The sequence below is a fragment of the Motacilla alba genome, chromosome 2 (genome assembly GCF_015832195.1).
Source record: "Motacilla alba alba isolate MOTALB_02 chromosome 2, Motacilla_alba_V1.0_pri, whole genome shotgun sequence".
NCBI classification, from domain to species: Eukaryota; Metazoa; Chordata; class Aves; order Passeriformes; family Motacillidae; genus Motacilla; species Motacilla alba.
The window spans coordinates 105,601,966-105,619,642 of NC_052017.1; the positions used below are offsets into that span (position 1 = coordinate 105,601,966).

Sequence of the window (17,677 nt, forward strand, 5' to 3'; positions counted from 1 at the left end):
CTGAGAAATATTTTTTGCTGCTCAAAGCAGCACTGAAGCAAGCTCAGGTGGTTTCTTGAGGTATCCTGTAGCAGGGAAAAAATATCCTGTAACAGAGAAAAGTTCCTTTTGACAGGCCTGTTTTTATCTGTATGCAGGTACGGCGGGAGAAAATGTGAGAATTCACTGCTGGTCCTCTTCTCTCAGGAGGCTCCTCAAACCTGCTAGTAGTTACTTCAAAGAAAAGCTTCTGGATTTCTGTAGCTCTACAGAAGGCCATTGTACCCTGCTGTAGCCAGCACAAAAACTGGGTTGTGGCTAAATGAGCTAAATGAAGAAACATTTCTAACCAAGGTATTAAATCACCTGTAAATATGCTTCTCTTTAGTCTTACCAGACATGTAGTTTTAGAACAAGAACTAGGCTTGTTTAATGCACTTTCTTTTTCTTGTGAATAAGCCAGTTTTGTTTGGTTTAGTTCCAAAATGATAAATCAGCTGCATGTGGAGAGTTTACGTCTATGAACCTTACAGCTAATTTATGTCGGTTTAGACCACAATCTAGCAAAATGCATCACTGTGGAACTGAAATCAGCTGAACTACTTTGTCCACAGATGGATAAATTCTCATTATTGGATGGCCCAATTAAGATTTCTATTACATTTTTTTGTGATGTAAAAACAAAGCGATTTCTATTGAATGTAGAGTGGAATTGGAGCATTAGAGAAAATCTAGTGTTTTGTTGGTAAGTAACTATAGGAAAATGCTCTCCTTGAGCTATTCTTAAGACGCTACTGGAATAGTCTCAGTAGAAAAAAATCCTGCCCAAAACCAGGGTCCAGAACTGAGGGGATTAATCGTTAGTAAATGACATGATGTGGCATTGTCCTTATTTCTTCTCAATCTTCCTTTTTTTATTGAAAAAGAGGAGTTGAAAATACATCATGTTGTTTGAACTCCTGTATGCAAAATAAAAGAGGGTTATGGAAATTTTACTCCAACTTTAATTTTTCTGTATTTCTTAGTTCTGTGCTTTTCACTTATTTGCGATTCACTCCTGATTGAATGAATATTATTTGTATCTCGTTTAAGCTTTTCATGCTCTAGTATTAGATTCCAGTTGCAGAATGAAACAAGTAATTACCCAGTGCCCTGACAAGACAGAACAAAGAATTTGAATTCAAGGTAGCAATTTGGGCTGCTCCCTGACCTCAGGATTTTCTTTGGCTTAATTGATTTGATTTGAGATTTAAATGTTTTTCTTTGCCATCTGTGGTTCACATAGCAGTCTTTGTGAACTGATGGACCAAGGTTAGACTTTGTTACCATTTCAAATACCAAAATTATTGCATTGCTGTCAAGAGTATCATTTTGGGAGATGCCTCACCATAAAGAACAGTGAGGTTCAGTTATATTCTTTTAGAATGCCCCAAATAGTTTAGAAAATTCCACTGTGTGCTGTTATCCTTTGTTTGAAAGCTGTAGATATGTATTTCATATCTGCTTTAGTGGAATGTTTCAGACAGACAAAGACAGTAATTATCTGGTAAATACTCCTGTGCACCATATAAGTTCAGCTACTCTTATTAATTTAGTATCTCTAAACATGCTGGAGATTCATTAGCCACATTTATCTCCATTTCTATTTACTAAGACTTGTCACAAATATAAATGACAATGAAAGGAAATTAGCAAGTCCTCTGAAATCTGTCAGAGATGTCTATAGTCCATACAGTTTTTGTGATTTATTCTCTGTGCCTCCTTATCTGGTACAGTTTCTTCCTGGCCCAATGGCAGATTACTGAAGTCTTTCATATCAATGCTTTTATATGATTTAGAGACAACAATCATAAAAAATGGCAATAACATTTTAGAGTTATTTAATAATAAAAAATGTGTACAGTAAAGTCACTTGTTCAGCTAAGTCAAAACTAGCAACTTATGAAGCACAAGCATCATACAGAGATTGTTGTCAAAAAGTTTAAGTTTTGTCATAGTTCCCTATTTAGATTTATAAGGCAATTTACTATTAGGATGAACAGATGGAGCACCATCTTTTCTAGGTCCTTATGGATTAAAGCTTTCAGTTATGCTTTGGTCAGAAATATATTGATTAAACAATAAGCTCTCTGTCTGTCTACGTTTCTTCCTCTCTTTTAAAATTAACTGGAATATGTGACTTTGTCTGATAAAATATGCATTTTTGTCATGTTCTGAGACTGGGTACATTCTTTTTTATTATTTTTTTAAAAAATAATTAAACCAACTCTGTGATACTGAAGACAAAGATGGTCTTGGAGTCACTCTAACTCTGAAATAATTTCTGCACAACTGCTGTGCAACCAGTAGCTCTCCATCCAGAATATATGTAGTTGATAATACAGCGCTAGTTTTATCCCTACTCAGTATCATCCTGTTTTGTTTTTTTTCCCCCCTTCTTTTTTTCTTTTTTTTCTTTTCTGTATGTTGTTAGTTTTAGTTTTTGTTTTGTCAGCTTTGCCTGATTGACACAATCATTCTGAACTCTAATCCTGTTCTCTGGAATGGGTGCAAATTCTCCAAGTTTTCCAGAAAGGCAAAGCGAAGTTTACCTTGAATTCTTCCCAGCTGTGTCTGTATAAAATCACACTGGAAAAACCCATAAATTACAAAAATGGTGAAACCCATGCTTTAGACGCAAGGACATCTTTACTGATCAGTGCTGTCTCTAAAAGAGATGCCTTAAACTTCCCAAGGTTAAACAGAAGAAATGGATTTCTAGAATGGTAATGAAAACTGCTTGAAACACCTGTTACTCTTTTAAATAATTTTTAAAGGAAATGTTGTAGTTATGTCAATCGTTGCATCCAGAGTCCCATTAACAAAAGGTGAAAATGGCTGTGTTATAAATGTTATTGCCAATTAAATAGAATAAATAATTTGCGAGAGCCAAATTATGATAAAGTAACAAAGTGTAAAATTTATTTCGCGTTTGAATGACAAAAATCTGGGTCAGCCATGAATTGGACAGAGGACTTAAGCTCTGGGTGACACACGTACACAGCTCTAAGCCCCTACATGCATCAGAGTGGTAGTGGCACACCATAGCTGTGTCTGAGTCCAGTTCTTATACTCTTTTTCTTGCCGCAGGCCAGGATGTCCTTTGTCCTTTTCTTAATCAAGTAAGTCCCAAAGCTTCTCCGGTCTCAGGATAAAGCTATCAGATGGAAAACGGTCCAGTTCTCGATGTCTTGGGAATAATTCATTGGCTTCTTGTCTCCTGCTAGACAGAGCTTGAGAGCCGTGCTTACAATACAAAAAACCCGCGTCCGGGAAGATATACAAGTTAAACATCTCCTTACTGGTAGTTCTTTGCATGTTACAGGATTTCCCAGAAACAGACTATAGGCTTGAATGGATTACCATCGGATATGTCATCTCCCCTGACTATCTGTAGCAAGGTGTACCACTCTTTACTTAGTTAGAATTCCTGAAATCCCGTGCTGCTTCCCCTTCTTCACATGTAAATGTAGTCAGGCTACGTGTGATATGTGTATGACAACAGATTTCCCAACCCCTGCAAGCCACTTTCCTTAGCTTTTGGGAACTTGTCTGGGCAAGCCTCCTGTGACAGTAAAAGAGACCCCAATCTTCTCATAACCAACCTTAGCTTATTCCATTCTTTTCACATTTGTAACTATATTACATTCAGTATATCACTTTATTTTCCTATGAATTTTGACACATTTGTAACAGCTGCATCAGTAAAATCCTCAGTGGAACAGAACTGCTTACACACTTTTGTTTAAAAACAGGATGTAGGGAATACGGGAAAAGTTCCAGGACGGATGTACAGCAGGTTGTGCGGCAGCGCAGGAGGCAGGAGCACCCGCTCCCGGCGTCCCTGCGGCGGAAGGAAGGGCCCTCAGCGTCGCCGCCGCGGCTGCGCACACGGCGCGGCGCCGGGCTGCCCCTGGGCTTTTCCCTGCTTCTCCTTCCCTTCCTCCTGCTCCTTCCCTCGGGTCCGATGGCGGCGAGTGACACGGAAAGGGCTCAGCAGCAGGTGAGCGGCGGAGGGGGCCGCGGGGAAAGCGGTGACTTCAGGGGGCTCCCGGTGAGCCCCGGCTCCCGAGCGGCTCCGTGCCCGCTGTGGCGCGCCTGCACCGCCGCGCTTCAGGCGTTTCATTTCCAGGGGGAAGGCACTTCCCCGGTTTTTCTTTATGGGAATTTGCTGACTATCTGCTCCTCCTCAGGACGAGCTTAGTGCCGAACCCTCGGGGTCGTTCGCCTGCCGGGGTCCGATCCAGCGAGCCAGGAGCAGCACCCGACTGGGAGCTGCAGGGAGCGTGTTGGCGTCTGCTCCCTGTCACTTTGCTCGCCTTGTCACTGCCTGGATGACAGGATTATCCAGAGACATTCAAAAGCTGTTGTGTGGGTGTGAGAACTAAACAAAGGTTACTTAAAAATATCACAGGGTCAGTTAGGTTGGAAAATACCTCTGAGATATCAAGTCCAACCTGTGACTGAACACTGCCGTGTCAACTAGACCAGGGTGCTGGGTGCCACATCCAGTCTTTCCTTAAATACCTCCGGGCACAGTGACTCCACCACCTCCCTGGGCAGCCCATTCTAATGTCTAATCACCCCTTCTGTGAAGAAATTCTTCCTAAGGTCCAACTTAAACCTGGTGCGCCTGAAGTCCTGTGAATCAGGACTGGATCCCCAATACTTAGGGCCTTCCAGTGCAGTCAATCTTGTCACGTCTGTCAATGAATTGTAGAAGAGGAAGACTTTAAAGAGATGAAAATATGATTGGCACACAAAGTTGTGTGGGTTTTATGGGGGGGGTATTCACTTTTGCTTTTTTCCTTTTTTTTAGATTGATGAAATTGAAGCCCTTTCATCGATCTATGGTGATGATTGGTGTGTTGTTGATGAAGATGAAAAAATCTATTGCATTAAGATTAGCGATTGTCTGGATCAACCAAAATGGACCCTCTGTTTGCAGGTATAGTGGTGGTGAGAAGTTTAGCATTAATTTTGCAGTTAGACTGATGCGATTGAAACCCTTTAAATATGGTTTATTATCTAGTCAGATGATTAGGAAGCTTTTGGATTGGAGTCTGTGATAAGACTTTTTAGTGATTCTTCCTGTAACACATTGGTGTGCTTGTGATATAGTCAGTAATTGCATATCCTAATTCCACACCTAACCAAAGCATTTCAGTGTGTTTCACCTAAGACTAATTTCTGAAATACTTTTACATCGACTTTGTGCCTCAGTGACTCAATCTACTGCAGTTGCATCTAGATTTGCTTTCTGGAAAGTGTTGAGACAAAAGGAAATTTGGATCAACTTAATTGATCCAACTCCTTACTTTATGTTTTCAGAACTGAAAGCAGTTAAGTTTACTTAGTGTAAGAAACATGAAAGTGTCTACTTAGGGAAATGTGGTATAACTCTTTTAAGTCCAGTAACCATGTGTGCAGCTTCTTTCATTTTTTTTCTGTACTTTATTTTGCATCCTTATAAATTTCCCCAAAAACCATAATTGTATGCATTACCATTATTGGAGTTTTAAATGCAGATATTCACTGTTTCTTGTAATTCTGTAGCAACATACCCAACTGTTTTCTTCATTTGTAATGCTAACTGTAGTCCTGGTGCTTGTAATCAGAGTCCTTCAGTAAAGCTCATCTAGGTGAGGGTAGTGCAATGAATACATATCCTGAATTTCTTTCAGGTGATTTTGCCACCAGGATATCCAACTGCAGAGCCACCTATTTATCAACTAAAGTAGGTGATGTTTTCTTGCAAACATTTGTGTTTGATGCTAATTGTTTTCCTGTAAGTGGAAGTTTAGTTAAAATACTCCTTGAATTAAAGTATACCAACAATGGGGAATGTTTCCAGCAAGGATATTCTATTCTTTATCCTGCTTTTTTCAAGATGTTTGCAGCTGGAATCTTGATGGTTGGCAAAGTTATATTTACAAGGTGTTCATCATATTTATTTGGGAATGTTGGAAGCAGCAACGTTTCACAATATAGCACAATTTTCATTGCATTTCTTTTCATTCTAGTGCCCCTTGGCTTCGAGGACAAGATTATACAGAACTAGCAAATAGCTTGGAAGAGATATATATGTAAGTTTGAGACTGGATAGAAAAAGTAGACAATGTATTTTCAGTTTCTATCTGTTCTGCACTTGAATGTTAAAACACAGGATACGAAAACATTTGGGTGTCTTAGAGCATAAGTGGCATGCCAGTTTTTCTTAAAAGCTAAGGGGTATGTAGGTTTTAAAATAAACACATGCAGAATCTCTTAACTGGAATCCGGAACATTGTGGACTCTTTATTATCACAGTGTGCAGCTAACTAATACAGGGCATAATGGATGCGTGAGAATAAACAGCATTTAGAAATACTCAAATTACATGATTTTGAATTGCTGTGAAAGTGGGCTGGAAAATGTAGTAATTTTATATGGTTTATTTAATTTTTTTAGATCCCAGAGATTATATAAAATAAAGGAAATAAAAACATAGGGAAGCACAATCATGCCCCAGACAGTGAAATCTGAGCATCTTGCGTAAGAAATGTTTTTTAAATGCCATAAAGAAGAGACTGCTTAGCTTGCATAAGGGCTTTTTATTTTTATTAACTGAGTTTCTTAGTTAATTAGCAACAGATCATTTAAGCAAGTAAAATTTCATTTGAATTGTTAAAAATGTGCAAGGATTTTAAGTGGAAAGTTCTGTGTGATCATATTCACCACAGTTTTTCAGTGGAGCAAGAAGGACAGAGGTTGTCCTTAATGCTGTCCAGATTCAAAGGATTTGATGGAATCTCTACCACAGGTAGAGCTGCTGGGTCCTTTTTTGTTCCCCCCTGTGCAGTCCTGTAGGCTGTCAAATTGTGCTGGTTCAGCTCCCTTCTCTCTATATCAGCTGCTGGTCAGAGTCCTCGCTGGTCTGCTCTCACTGCTGTTTGTTCAGCAGGAAGTGAAGTGTTTGTACTTTAGGCCGTGTATGTACTTTAGATCATTTTAATCAGTTTAAAAACCGGGAGTAATCACTGATGTGCACAGTATTTGTGAAAACCTTTTATCTGTTCAATAAATGCTTGTCAGATGAACAGAGATACTCTGCATCATTTACATTGTGTTTGACCAAGTTTCTAGTCCCTAGGGATCTAAGTTGTGTAGTTCTGCATTCTAAATCAACATGAACTATACTGTCAATCGCTGTGGAAAAAATGGATATTTATAGATCACAAGTCTGTTTTAGGAGACACAAAGTAATTTACAACTATTCAGAAACTGTAATCGGGTGACAGTTGGAGAAGTTGCTGTTTACTGTTGTAAAAGGGGAAATTCTATTCCTCTTCTAGTCTCTCTCTCCACTAAAAAAAAAGTCTTCAGATGTTAAAGCAGTTTTTCTGTACAATAAGCTGTGTGAAATCAGGGTGTTGAATTGTTCTGGAGTCAGTCTGGATTTTGAAGTGAGAGCTACAAGTTCATGAAATTCTTATTTTTGCTTGAATATTTTTTCTGAAAATATGTATGCTTATTTGAATTTGATTGTTTCCAGCAGTAGTGCTGTATCCATTAACCAGAGTTTAAATGCCTAATTTTGTTACTTACCTGGTGCCCAGATGGTGGCAGTAAGAATAAAATTAATGAGAAACCTTGAGATATCTATGGCCCTAAATCTTTGGTTTTGTTTCTTAGACAAACACGCATAGTTCATAACCATTTTAACCATTTGAAATGTGTTTTGAGTTGTTTGGGTCCTGCTGCACATAAAGGAAGCATTTATTTACTCCTAACATGTGTATATAAAATGTGTTCATCACGTCCTCCCTCAGTACCTAAATACACACCTGTGCCCCCTTAATGAAGCCTCCTAGGCCTAAATCTTTGTCTCCCTGTCCTATAGCACTGCCCATTACTCAAACTAGTCTTTCATTCCAATGCTCCACTGACCTACTATCACAGTCCACTGATAAGTTTTTCACCCAGTGCGCTACTGAAACAGAACTTTACACAAGCCTGCTTAAGCTCTTTATCTCACTAGCTTACGTTCAGTTTCTGTGTGTCTGAAATCTGTGTGTTATTTTAGGTACTTTCCAAGTGAAATTTGCAAAAGTGATTCCTCATTTTCCATGACCTTTTACTTCCAGACAGAACCTCGGTGAAAGTATACTGTATTTGTGGGTGGAGAAGATACGAGAAGTTCTGGTAGAAAAGGCACAGTCTTCAGATCCAGGTACTTCAGAAAACACATGGGGTTTTTATTGTCCTTCTTCTTCCACTGCAAAGTAAGATTTCAGTACAAGTTAGCTTAGGCCCGCTTTTGAATTAGATCTAAATATCAGAGAACAGTCTCCTGTGTCAGGGCTTATTGTTTTACAGTGGCAGTGTCCCTTTTTAAAAAGCATTAGGGAAAAGAGGGTGGGGGTAGCCTGTGAACTGGAGCAAGGTCTGCAGTTCTCTCAGGAATGAAATTATTTGCTTGAAAGGATAGTGCTGTCCACAGGTACATTATGCATTGCCCTCCATTATAATAATAATCCAAAGGATTATTATAATGTAATATAATAATAATTAATTATTATTAATATTAATATATTAATATTATTATATTATATTAATTAATTACCAGTAATTAATTTCTGGTGTTGAGTGCACTGTTGGAGGATTGGAATTCAAGAGAAGATAAACTTTAGCGGACTATGCAGACAAATGACCAAGTATTCTATCCTTTTACTTTTCTGTCCTTTCATTCATTTTACTTTATTGGGATGAGAAGTACATCGTAGAGTTGCAGTGATTCTTCTCCCTTATTCTTACAAAGTTTGTGTAAATTCTCAGTTGTTGTTTCAAAAAATGGAGGGGCGGGGTTTGTGCATTAAAATGCTAAACTGCTATGAAATATGTGAGTGATGTGTGCATGCACCGTGGCAAAAGGAAACAGAACTACTTTTCTCTGTCAGGGATGTTACCTTTGTCCTGTGAGAAATAAAAGTCTGAAGAAAAAAAATTTCATTTAAAGTGTGGTTTCAAGATAAGGTCTAGTGTTAGTCCGTCGATAAACTGTGCATTTTGTTGCTACATCAGAGATATTGGAGAAGCCATTCTTCACTGATGTGACTAAAAGAGTGGACACTGAAAAGTGAAAATTTTACTGACAATATTGGAAGTTTGGATATTTTGACCACAACCTTACAGCTTCCATTTTTGGATGTGTTTTATCACCCCTGTTTTTTTCATTTTTATAAAACCTGCATCATAGGCCCTCTAAATAGGAATAAAACTGTGATATATTAATTTGGCTCTAAATCCAGATGTCAGAACCCTGTATATTTCCTCCTTTGTTATTGACTATTATTTTTTGGACGTTCTATGCATGAAGGTTTTTTGGAATCCCAGAATACTTGAAGCATGTTGAGAGAGATGTTTCAAATCTAATAATTTTTTATCTAATAATTTTATACCCTCATGAAGTAGCATTGAGCAACAGCTATACATTTTGCCCCAAATGACCAGTAAATGGCTGGAGTCATTTGAAACATCAGCTTAAATTGATCCCTAAATTCAGATTAAACTTAGCATTTTGAATGTTTAATGGAAATAGTAAACATTATTGTTCTTTTTTTCTTAGAAATACTGTTACTTACTATTGAAACAGAAGGTCTTATGGAAGGATCCCATAGTATGAGTATTTTATTTTTAATTCTCAGGAATTTTTAACTTTATACTGGGCTGAGTACTTTTGGGTTTTGTTGTAATTAATATTACTATTCTTCATTTAATAATTTTTCACGTCAAGCTGTTTTGCGCTGAGAAGACAGAGACTTTGGAGAAAAAGAGTTTGAAATTTTGTTTTGCTTGTCTTGCAAAAAATGTCTAATAAATTCTACTACTTGTATCTTAATAGAACCAGATATTAAGAAAACCACTGAAGAAGTTGATGAAGATGATGGAGATGATTTTCTTCTAGACTATCAGCCCACTCAGGAAGACCAAATTAAAATGTTAAATTACATGACACCTGAAGGTCAGGAAGGTAAAAAATATACTTATGTTAATTCTGTTGAAAAATTCAAATGAGACCCGAAGATTCTGGTTTTCTACTCAGCTTTAGAATAAAATTAGTGACAATAGAATTACAATAAAATTTAATAACAGTCATTAAAAATGCAGTATATTTACGGTGGGTTTGTACATTATTTTCTGTAGTTCGCTTTAATAAGTCCCTTTTTTTAAAGTTGAGACATTCTTTACTTCTGTAGCCCCATGCATTGTTTCTGTCCTCTTAAAAGAAAAGAAACACTCCCTTGTTTGTGACCCATAGATGAAGAACTGCCCCCCATACATCATGGAAACCCAATCACAGATCGAAGGAGCACTTTCCAGGCTCATTTGGCTCCAGTGGTGACAACCAGACAAGTTAGTAGAGATCAGTTCTTCTCTTTTTGCCTGTACTTTGAGCTTGACAAAGTATTACTGGAATATTTGGGATTTGCCAGATATGTTGGTCTGTCTGTGCATCTTTCTGTGCTAGTACTGTCTGAGCAGTCATTCTTGCTTTCACTATCAGCTGAACAGTGAAGTAGGAGCTCTTCTTCCTGCTATTCTTTACCACTATGTGCATTAGATGGAAGAGAGTAAGAGCACTGGAATTTGACTTTTGGATGTTGGCAAGTTTATCATAAGAAGTTTGGAAGTTACCGAGTCTGTCATGTGTTAGCTGGAAAAGCTAACACATTAAATGGATTTATAAGTGTTTTCCCTCCTTCAGAAAGGAATTTTATTGAAAAACACACTTGGATTGTGCATAAGTAAATCTTTCTCATGGCCTAATTGAGAGGGGTTTGGAGCTTCTTTTGTACATCGCTTTCCATCTGTTACCATCAGCCTGCTTTGATCATCCCTTTTTAGTGCGGAAGCTACTGTTCTTTTCTTTTATTAACTCAAGAGTTAAACCTTGAGAGAATTTTTGCTTTCTTTTTATGCAATTTAGGGTTTTTAAAAGAATTTGTGGTAAGGGGTACTGTCAAGGGCTTCTTGAAGTTCCATGTAAACTAGGTCGACTACATACTCAGTGGCTATGAAAAAACACTGACAGGTTGACAGTGTGTTTAGGCTGATTTCTCTATACAAAAGCTGTAATGTTTGAAGCCATCTGTGTTTTGTTTTGTTTTGTTTTTTCTTCCCCCTCAATAATTTGCCTAATATGAACATAAGAATTGGTCTCTACATCCCAGCATCCCTTCTGGAGCACTTTGACCTTTCAAGTTCACATATATTGTACATTCATATGTGTAGGAACAATTTTACTCACAAATCATGATAAAAGGGTGAGAGTATTTTACAATGAAAAAGATACATTAAGCCAATGATTCCCATTTCTTGCCTTTCTAAACTAACAGAGTTATTTTATTATATGTATTTTAATGACTTGCTTAAAGAAGATACAGCTGGAGGACAAAAATTCATCTTTAAAGGACCTTTCTAGGAACCTGGTAGCTGGGAAATGAGTAATGTCAAAGGTGATGATCATTTCATATGAATTGTCCTTTAAGTCCCTGTATTGAAACTTATTGTTTTATCATACTGTCCATGTTTATGAAAGTGTATTAAGTTATACGAGTTGTCTTCCTTCAGTGTTCAAAGTAAGGAGAAGGTAGATGTATGTAGCAGTATTCTCCACTAATAATAGGATTTTTTCATTGAGATACCTTTTATTTGAGGTGATTTTTGTCGGTTGAATTTCTTCAAGAAGAATTTGAAATAGCGCAGTATAGCTAGGGCAGATATTAAATATGTCTGTTGATTACTCCTCTGAGAGATTTGTTTTTGAATGGAAGGCAATTTACTTGCCAGGCATGTTTTCCCAAGCTTTCTCCACTTCAGTAATATTTTGTGCTATGCACTAAAATGATGTCTTAATCAAAAGCTCTTCTTTTTGCTAGAAAAGGGTTGAACAATTGCCGCCTTGTTTACTTAGAAACATATGACAAACTGATATTGGTAAATGTTTTGAATTTGGTACTTCTTAAGAGGAAAGAGATCCTAGACATGATGGGAATATCTGTTTTCTGGGAAATACTGACACTTTCAGATGCCTAATAGGATGGTTTTTGTTTTTACTGTTCTTTCTGTCAAGTGGAAACAGGAAAAAAGCATATTTGAGGGAAAGGAAAAATTTGAAATGTATTAGGGCTTTCTAAACCTCATGTTTTTGTGAAATAAGTAAAAGCAGTGTGTCGTGGGAATATGTATGTTGTGTTCTATTCCAGCTTAACTTTATTATTGAAAAAGTAAGCAGGTGCAGTTGATACTGAATGCTGACTAAAAATATTTTCTGGATCTTACTGTCTCTTGTTTAATAAAGCAATTTGACATTTCTACATTTTGAGCAATAATATGAATACACACAATGTAGATATTCAAGGGACAAACTGTTTTCAGGATCCCAGGAAAATTGTTTAAAACAAGTATGAGAGTACTGATAAGCTGTTTCTTGAGTTATCACACAAAACATTTTGTGTCAAAGCATAAAATTGTTTCATTATAGTATTAGGGAGATGTTTGTTTAGCAGTGATATTGAGAGGGATGTATGAAACCCCTGTTGTAAAAGGAAGGGTTTTTTCTGTTGTTTTTTTATAGGTTAAAAGAGTTCTTGAGAAATTGTATGAGAACAAGAAAATTGCAAGTGCTACCCACAACATATATGCTTACAGGTGAGACACAAAATTTGTATTTTTGATTTGTATTTTTCTTTTTAGTGTTCTTTCACAAATGAGTGCAGGACGTGAGAAATAAATTCCTTCCCGGTAAATTCTTTGCTATTAAAAGAAATTTTTTGCTTTAGGGAGTAGGTTTCTTATTCGTATGGTTGGTGTTGCAGGTGTTATTTTGAATTTGAGGTCAAGGAAGTAGAACATACAGTAGGAAATAAGACAGTGAAGCAGCATTAGGAATAGAAAAAAAAAGTGTATTTGAACATGTGTTGGTATACTTTTGTAGTATGTCTGAGCATGGAAGTGCTACATCATCCTAAACTAAATGTGGTTTTATTTGGGTGAAGTAACTTCTTTTTCCCCCCAACCTTATATTTAGAAATAGCTGAAAATGTTCAGTTGAAATAAGAGTCGAATCAGAAAGCCTGATGCAGACATCTGGCATATGAAGTTTCAGCTGAAATATGAGAAACTTCAGGGATTATGAGAAACAGGTAAAAATGAGTTTGGCAGTCACCTGCCTCTGTCAACTTTTGTGAACATAGCTTATGTGAAATGAATTGGTCTCAGTCCAAACAGCAGTGTAGGTTTTCTGAGGAATGTAAGTGACAATAAAAGGGAGGAACTGTAGGAACCAGTCATCTAAAAAAGCATGCTCAGGTGCTTATCCATTCATGCCCATTCTGCCGTGATCCTAATGAAACATGAAATGAGAGCAAGTGCAAGCTTATTTTACCAAAAAGTAAAAGCTTCTACCTAAGTAAAAAGTTTCTCTAAAGAGGGCATTTCTGTTCTCACAGATGATGATCTGGCTTCCTTCACTCATATTATCCAAATCCACTTAAAAAAATAAAAAATTAAAAAAAAAGGAACAGGCACATACTTACTGCTTCCTCTTTGTCATCTAGTACTAGAAGCCTCTTTCTCATTGTGTCACCTGCAACTAAGTTCGGAAGTTAGGAAATAAGTTGGTAACAAACCAACTTATTGGTCAGTAGACCTCTGAGCATGACTTATGGAAAATAAAGCCTGGACAGCTGTCTTTTATATGAAACAATACACCCAAAAGTTTACTGCAGTGCTCCCTGAGGAGGGAAATGACATGGAGAATCCAAGGGCAAATTTCAGTAATAGTTTCATGTTGCTGCTGAAATACAGATATAATTAATTATTATTAATATTTTTGTCCAAGTTCTTTGTCTAGGGGTATACCATTATTTGAATCTGTATCTGTTAGAGTTGGTTTCAGCTAGATGCAATTATTGGACTAAAAACCTGGGTATTTTTCTGTTTAGGGACTTTTAACTGGTAATGACTGGACTTTATCTGAAGTAGCTAAAGTTTGTTTAAAAGCTTCTCAAAACTTGTTCTACTGTACAGGTAAACACTTGTGGTTTACCCTATACCTCATCCTGTTTTCGTGTAAATATGTGTAATAGAGAATTAGAATTGATGCACACATGTATGAAAGATATGAGACTTTCTTAATCATGTAGAATTATTCGTTGATAGACATTTTAAAATCTATTTTATGGGGTTTTTTTGGTTTTTTTTTCTTTTATAGAATATACTGTGAAGATAAGCAGACGTTCCTACAGGATTGTGAAGACGATGGAGAGACAGCAGCAGGTGGACGTCTTCTCCATCTTATGCAGGTTGTAGAAATTAATCTTTGGCTTTTGGAAATCTTGAATTTATACTGATTTTAAAAATTACTACAAGGTAAATAAGCTTGTAGAAGACTATTTTGATTTTTGCTCTGCTACCGGCCAGCCAGATGATTGCTTTCTCAAGGTGAAAGGAGAAACACAGACTATAGCACTTTCAAGTCTCAGATCATAGAAACAAGTGATGTTTCATAGGTGGCAGTAATAGTTTGAGTGGGTTAAAAGATAAGTTTTAAATGCTGTGCTTCCTGTGTGGTGTAAGGTACACAGAAGTTTAATACTAGGAGATGCTGACTGTCACAATATAACAGCTGACCTGTGCAGAACCTTTCATGTGGTTCCCTTGAGTAGGCATAATAAAAAGACGCCAATATATGAACTTTCAGAGTAGAACTTCAAATACAAAAGGAGTAAAGGAGCTAAGTTGTTTTGATAATTTAGTCTGTTTTGTTGTGCTGTTTTCTGTTCGGGGTCCGTAGCCCTCATACTCAGATATATTTTAGTCTTCAAGTGTTGAAATAAGATTTGAAGGTGCTACTAAATGTGAGTGAGTTGAGATTGATAAATTTTTGGTTCATGATGCAAGCCCTAGTAAAACCATAATTAAAGTAGCACAACTACAGGAGACATCTATGTGTGTCTTAATGCTGTGCCTCAAGTCACTTAGCTGTGTGAACAGACAAAATATTTATTTTTATTTTAGATTGATGTTCCTTTCACAACAGGAGTTTTATTTTCCTGTCCTTTTCTTGCTTGAATATTCTTTTGCTTAATATGTTGCACTCTTATTCCTGGAAACTTTTTTTCTCCCACCCATGTTTCCTCTTTTTTTTCTGAAAAAAATACAGTTGATGAAAACATTTTGACATTTTTAACTTTGAACTTTTTCAAACTTCTAAAATAACTCAAACCAGGCTTGAGAAGGTTAAATAAATAAACAAACTTAGGTTATGTAATATATGCAAGTATATGTTCTAAGTGTGAAGGCATTATCGTTACGGAAATAATGTAAAGATACAATTGGGCAGTTACTGTGCCTCAATTTGTTCTGAGATTACCAGCTTTTTCTCAGCATGTTAGTACACACTTTTGAAAGTTGTCTAGGCACTTAATATTCCATAAAAATCCAGTTTAGAACATGACATGAATGTCACTTTCAAATGTGAATGTGTGTAAATTAGAGGGATCATCATTCTCCATCTGTAATCCTAGTTACTGGGAATATTTTCGTTCTGGAAGAAGAGTGAGATAAGGATAAGAGAAGTTCCATTTTCAGCCATAGGAAAAGATTAAAGTACTTTATGGGCTGATTTCTGGATGTTCATAGATCTTGTAGTTTTTTTTGTTTTGAGCTCTTATGACATGTTGGTATGAAAATTAGGTGATTTAAAACATTTATTGTTGCTGAACTTATAGGGTTTTTAGTCGCCGTTGTTGTTGGTGGTGGTTTTTTTTGGTTTTTTTTTAATAGAAATTAATCTTGTTTCAGATCAGACCAGCATTTCAAAATAGCACTTTCTGGTTACAAGAAACTGTATTTTGGATTAGTACCATCCTGTTTACTGCCAGGAGTTGTTATACACATACTTATGGCCAATACAGAAATGCAGAGTAGAAAATTCCTGTCACAGAACATGGCCCTAGTCCTTTGCATTTTAAAATTCTAAGAATATTTCTGTTTTCACAATGATTGACTTTTCTGGAAGTACTGTTCAAATTAGTCAGCTACCTGTTTTTTTCTCCTTAACAGAGATGATTAATGGTTGTTAACATGCATGTATTAACAGCACTAGCTTAAGGCATTTTATACATCCGTATGTATAATGCCTGTGGCCTGCCTGTTATTAGCCTCATCCACTAACACTTCCAAAAGTGTGAATAGACAATCAGCTTAGTGACAGAGTAATAACTGATCATACCAAATAACAAGAAATGTAACTCAGTAATTTTTTAAAATAAGAGATAGCAGACTTTTCCTGTGTTTCAAATTGGCGTCAGCAGTAAACCAGGTTCAATGAAAAGATAACAACTTTTATTGCTTTCTTGTATTCACAGATTTTGAACGTCCACAATGTGTTAGTTGTGGTGTCCCGCTGGTATGGAGGTATTCTCTTGGGACCAGATCGTTTCAAGCATATAAACAATTGTGCAAGAAATGTACTTGTAGAGTACGACTATGTACCATCAACGGTATGTTTCATCCCTCCAGAATGGAGGCATTTGCATGTGAACTTGTGTGACTTTCCACTGTTACATGAAGCCAGAAGAAAAGTAATACAAGCTGCGTGAATGGAGAAACATGTCCAAATTTTCATAAATCTCTGTGAACTGTGAATACTGTTCATATTAAAAATAATTCTCATGGGTAACCTTGGGAGAATACTTGTGGTTTACAAGAATGTTTTTTAAATTTTGCAATGCATGTTTTTCATTTCAGGACGAATCATCTAGACAAGCTGGAAAGAGCAAAAAGATAAGGAAGGACAACAAAAAAAAAACAGAACACTAATTTATTTTTTAAAAACTTTAAGATATTATTTTGCACATATTTATACAAAAAAACCCTGGACCTTATTGCTTTATCTTATAGAATGGACATGTTGTATTCAGAAGAGAATTCAGTAAAGCCATAGATATATTTTCACCTTGTTTTGTGATTTCTTCTGCTGTTCTGAAGTAGAGCTTAGACACAAGTTTTCTGTTTCTTACACATGTGAGCTCCTTGTTATGAGGACACAGCAGCATCTGGAACCATTGCTCCATCCCACCCCTTCCCACCAAACAACCGCTGACTAATTGAAAATGTGGATTTCTCATCTTCTCCATTCCTGGAGTCAAATACATGTCTTGTATTACTAATTGAATTCTGTAGTTTGTTGTACTGAGAGTGGGACTAGAGTAATTCATATACCAGGTCACTGGCAGAGTTTCAGATTCTCTTTTGTGGAAGGAAAGCATGGGGCTGAGTGTGGTGTTTGGAGTGCCTGGTCCTGCCTGTGCAGTTCCTTATCAGATGCTAGACAGGGGCTGCTTGGTGACATATGGAAGACTGAACATGGGCAGTGAGCTAAGAAACATGATGGAACTACTACAGAATTTCTTTGAGGATTGTTCTGTGATGGTTGGCACACCAGCAGTCTGAGAAGATGAGATATTCATATTGCATAATTAAAGGAACCAGTGAAATAGACCATACAGTCAGTGAGCAAGATGAATCCCCTTACCTTGAAAATGTCTGAAAATGGACCATGAGAGTGGAAATGCATTTTTATTTTCACACTATTCCTTTCAGAGAGTGC

General features: G+C 36.8%; 1 protein-coding gene across 3 annotated transcripts; it reads left to right on the top strand.

The window, feature by feature from the left end:
* Positions 1-3,942: 3,942 nt before the first annotated feature.
* Positions 3,943-17,020, top strand: IMPACT (impact RWD domain protein). Of its 3 annotated transcripts, XM_038128672.1 has the most exons (11): positions 3,943-4,021; positions 4,838-4,966; positions 5,703-5,755; positions 6,042-6,104; positions 8,145-8,230; positions 9,902-10,030; positions 10,319-10,413; positions 12,638-12,711; positions 14,276-14,366; positions 16,434-16,568; positions 16,816-17,020. In XM_038128672.1, the coding sequence occupies exons 1-11, from the start codon at positions 3,986-3,988 to the stop codon at positions 16,885-16,887; spliced, it is 963 nt and encodes a 320-aa protein (XP_037984600.1). In that variant the 5' UTR covers positions 3,943-3,985; the 3' UTR covers positions 16,888-17,020. The 3 variants fall into 3 exon arrangements, with proteins under 3 accessions (XP_037984600.1, XP_037984598.1, XP_037984599.1); XM_038128670.1 differs by lacking the exon at positions 16,816-17,020 and having other exon boundaries at positions 16,434-16,693; XM_038128671.1 differs by lacking the exon at positions 16,816-17,020 and having other exon boundaries at positions 9,902-10,021; positions 16,434-16,693.
* The last annotated feature ends 657 nt before the right edge of the window (positions 17,021-17,677 follow it).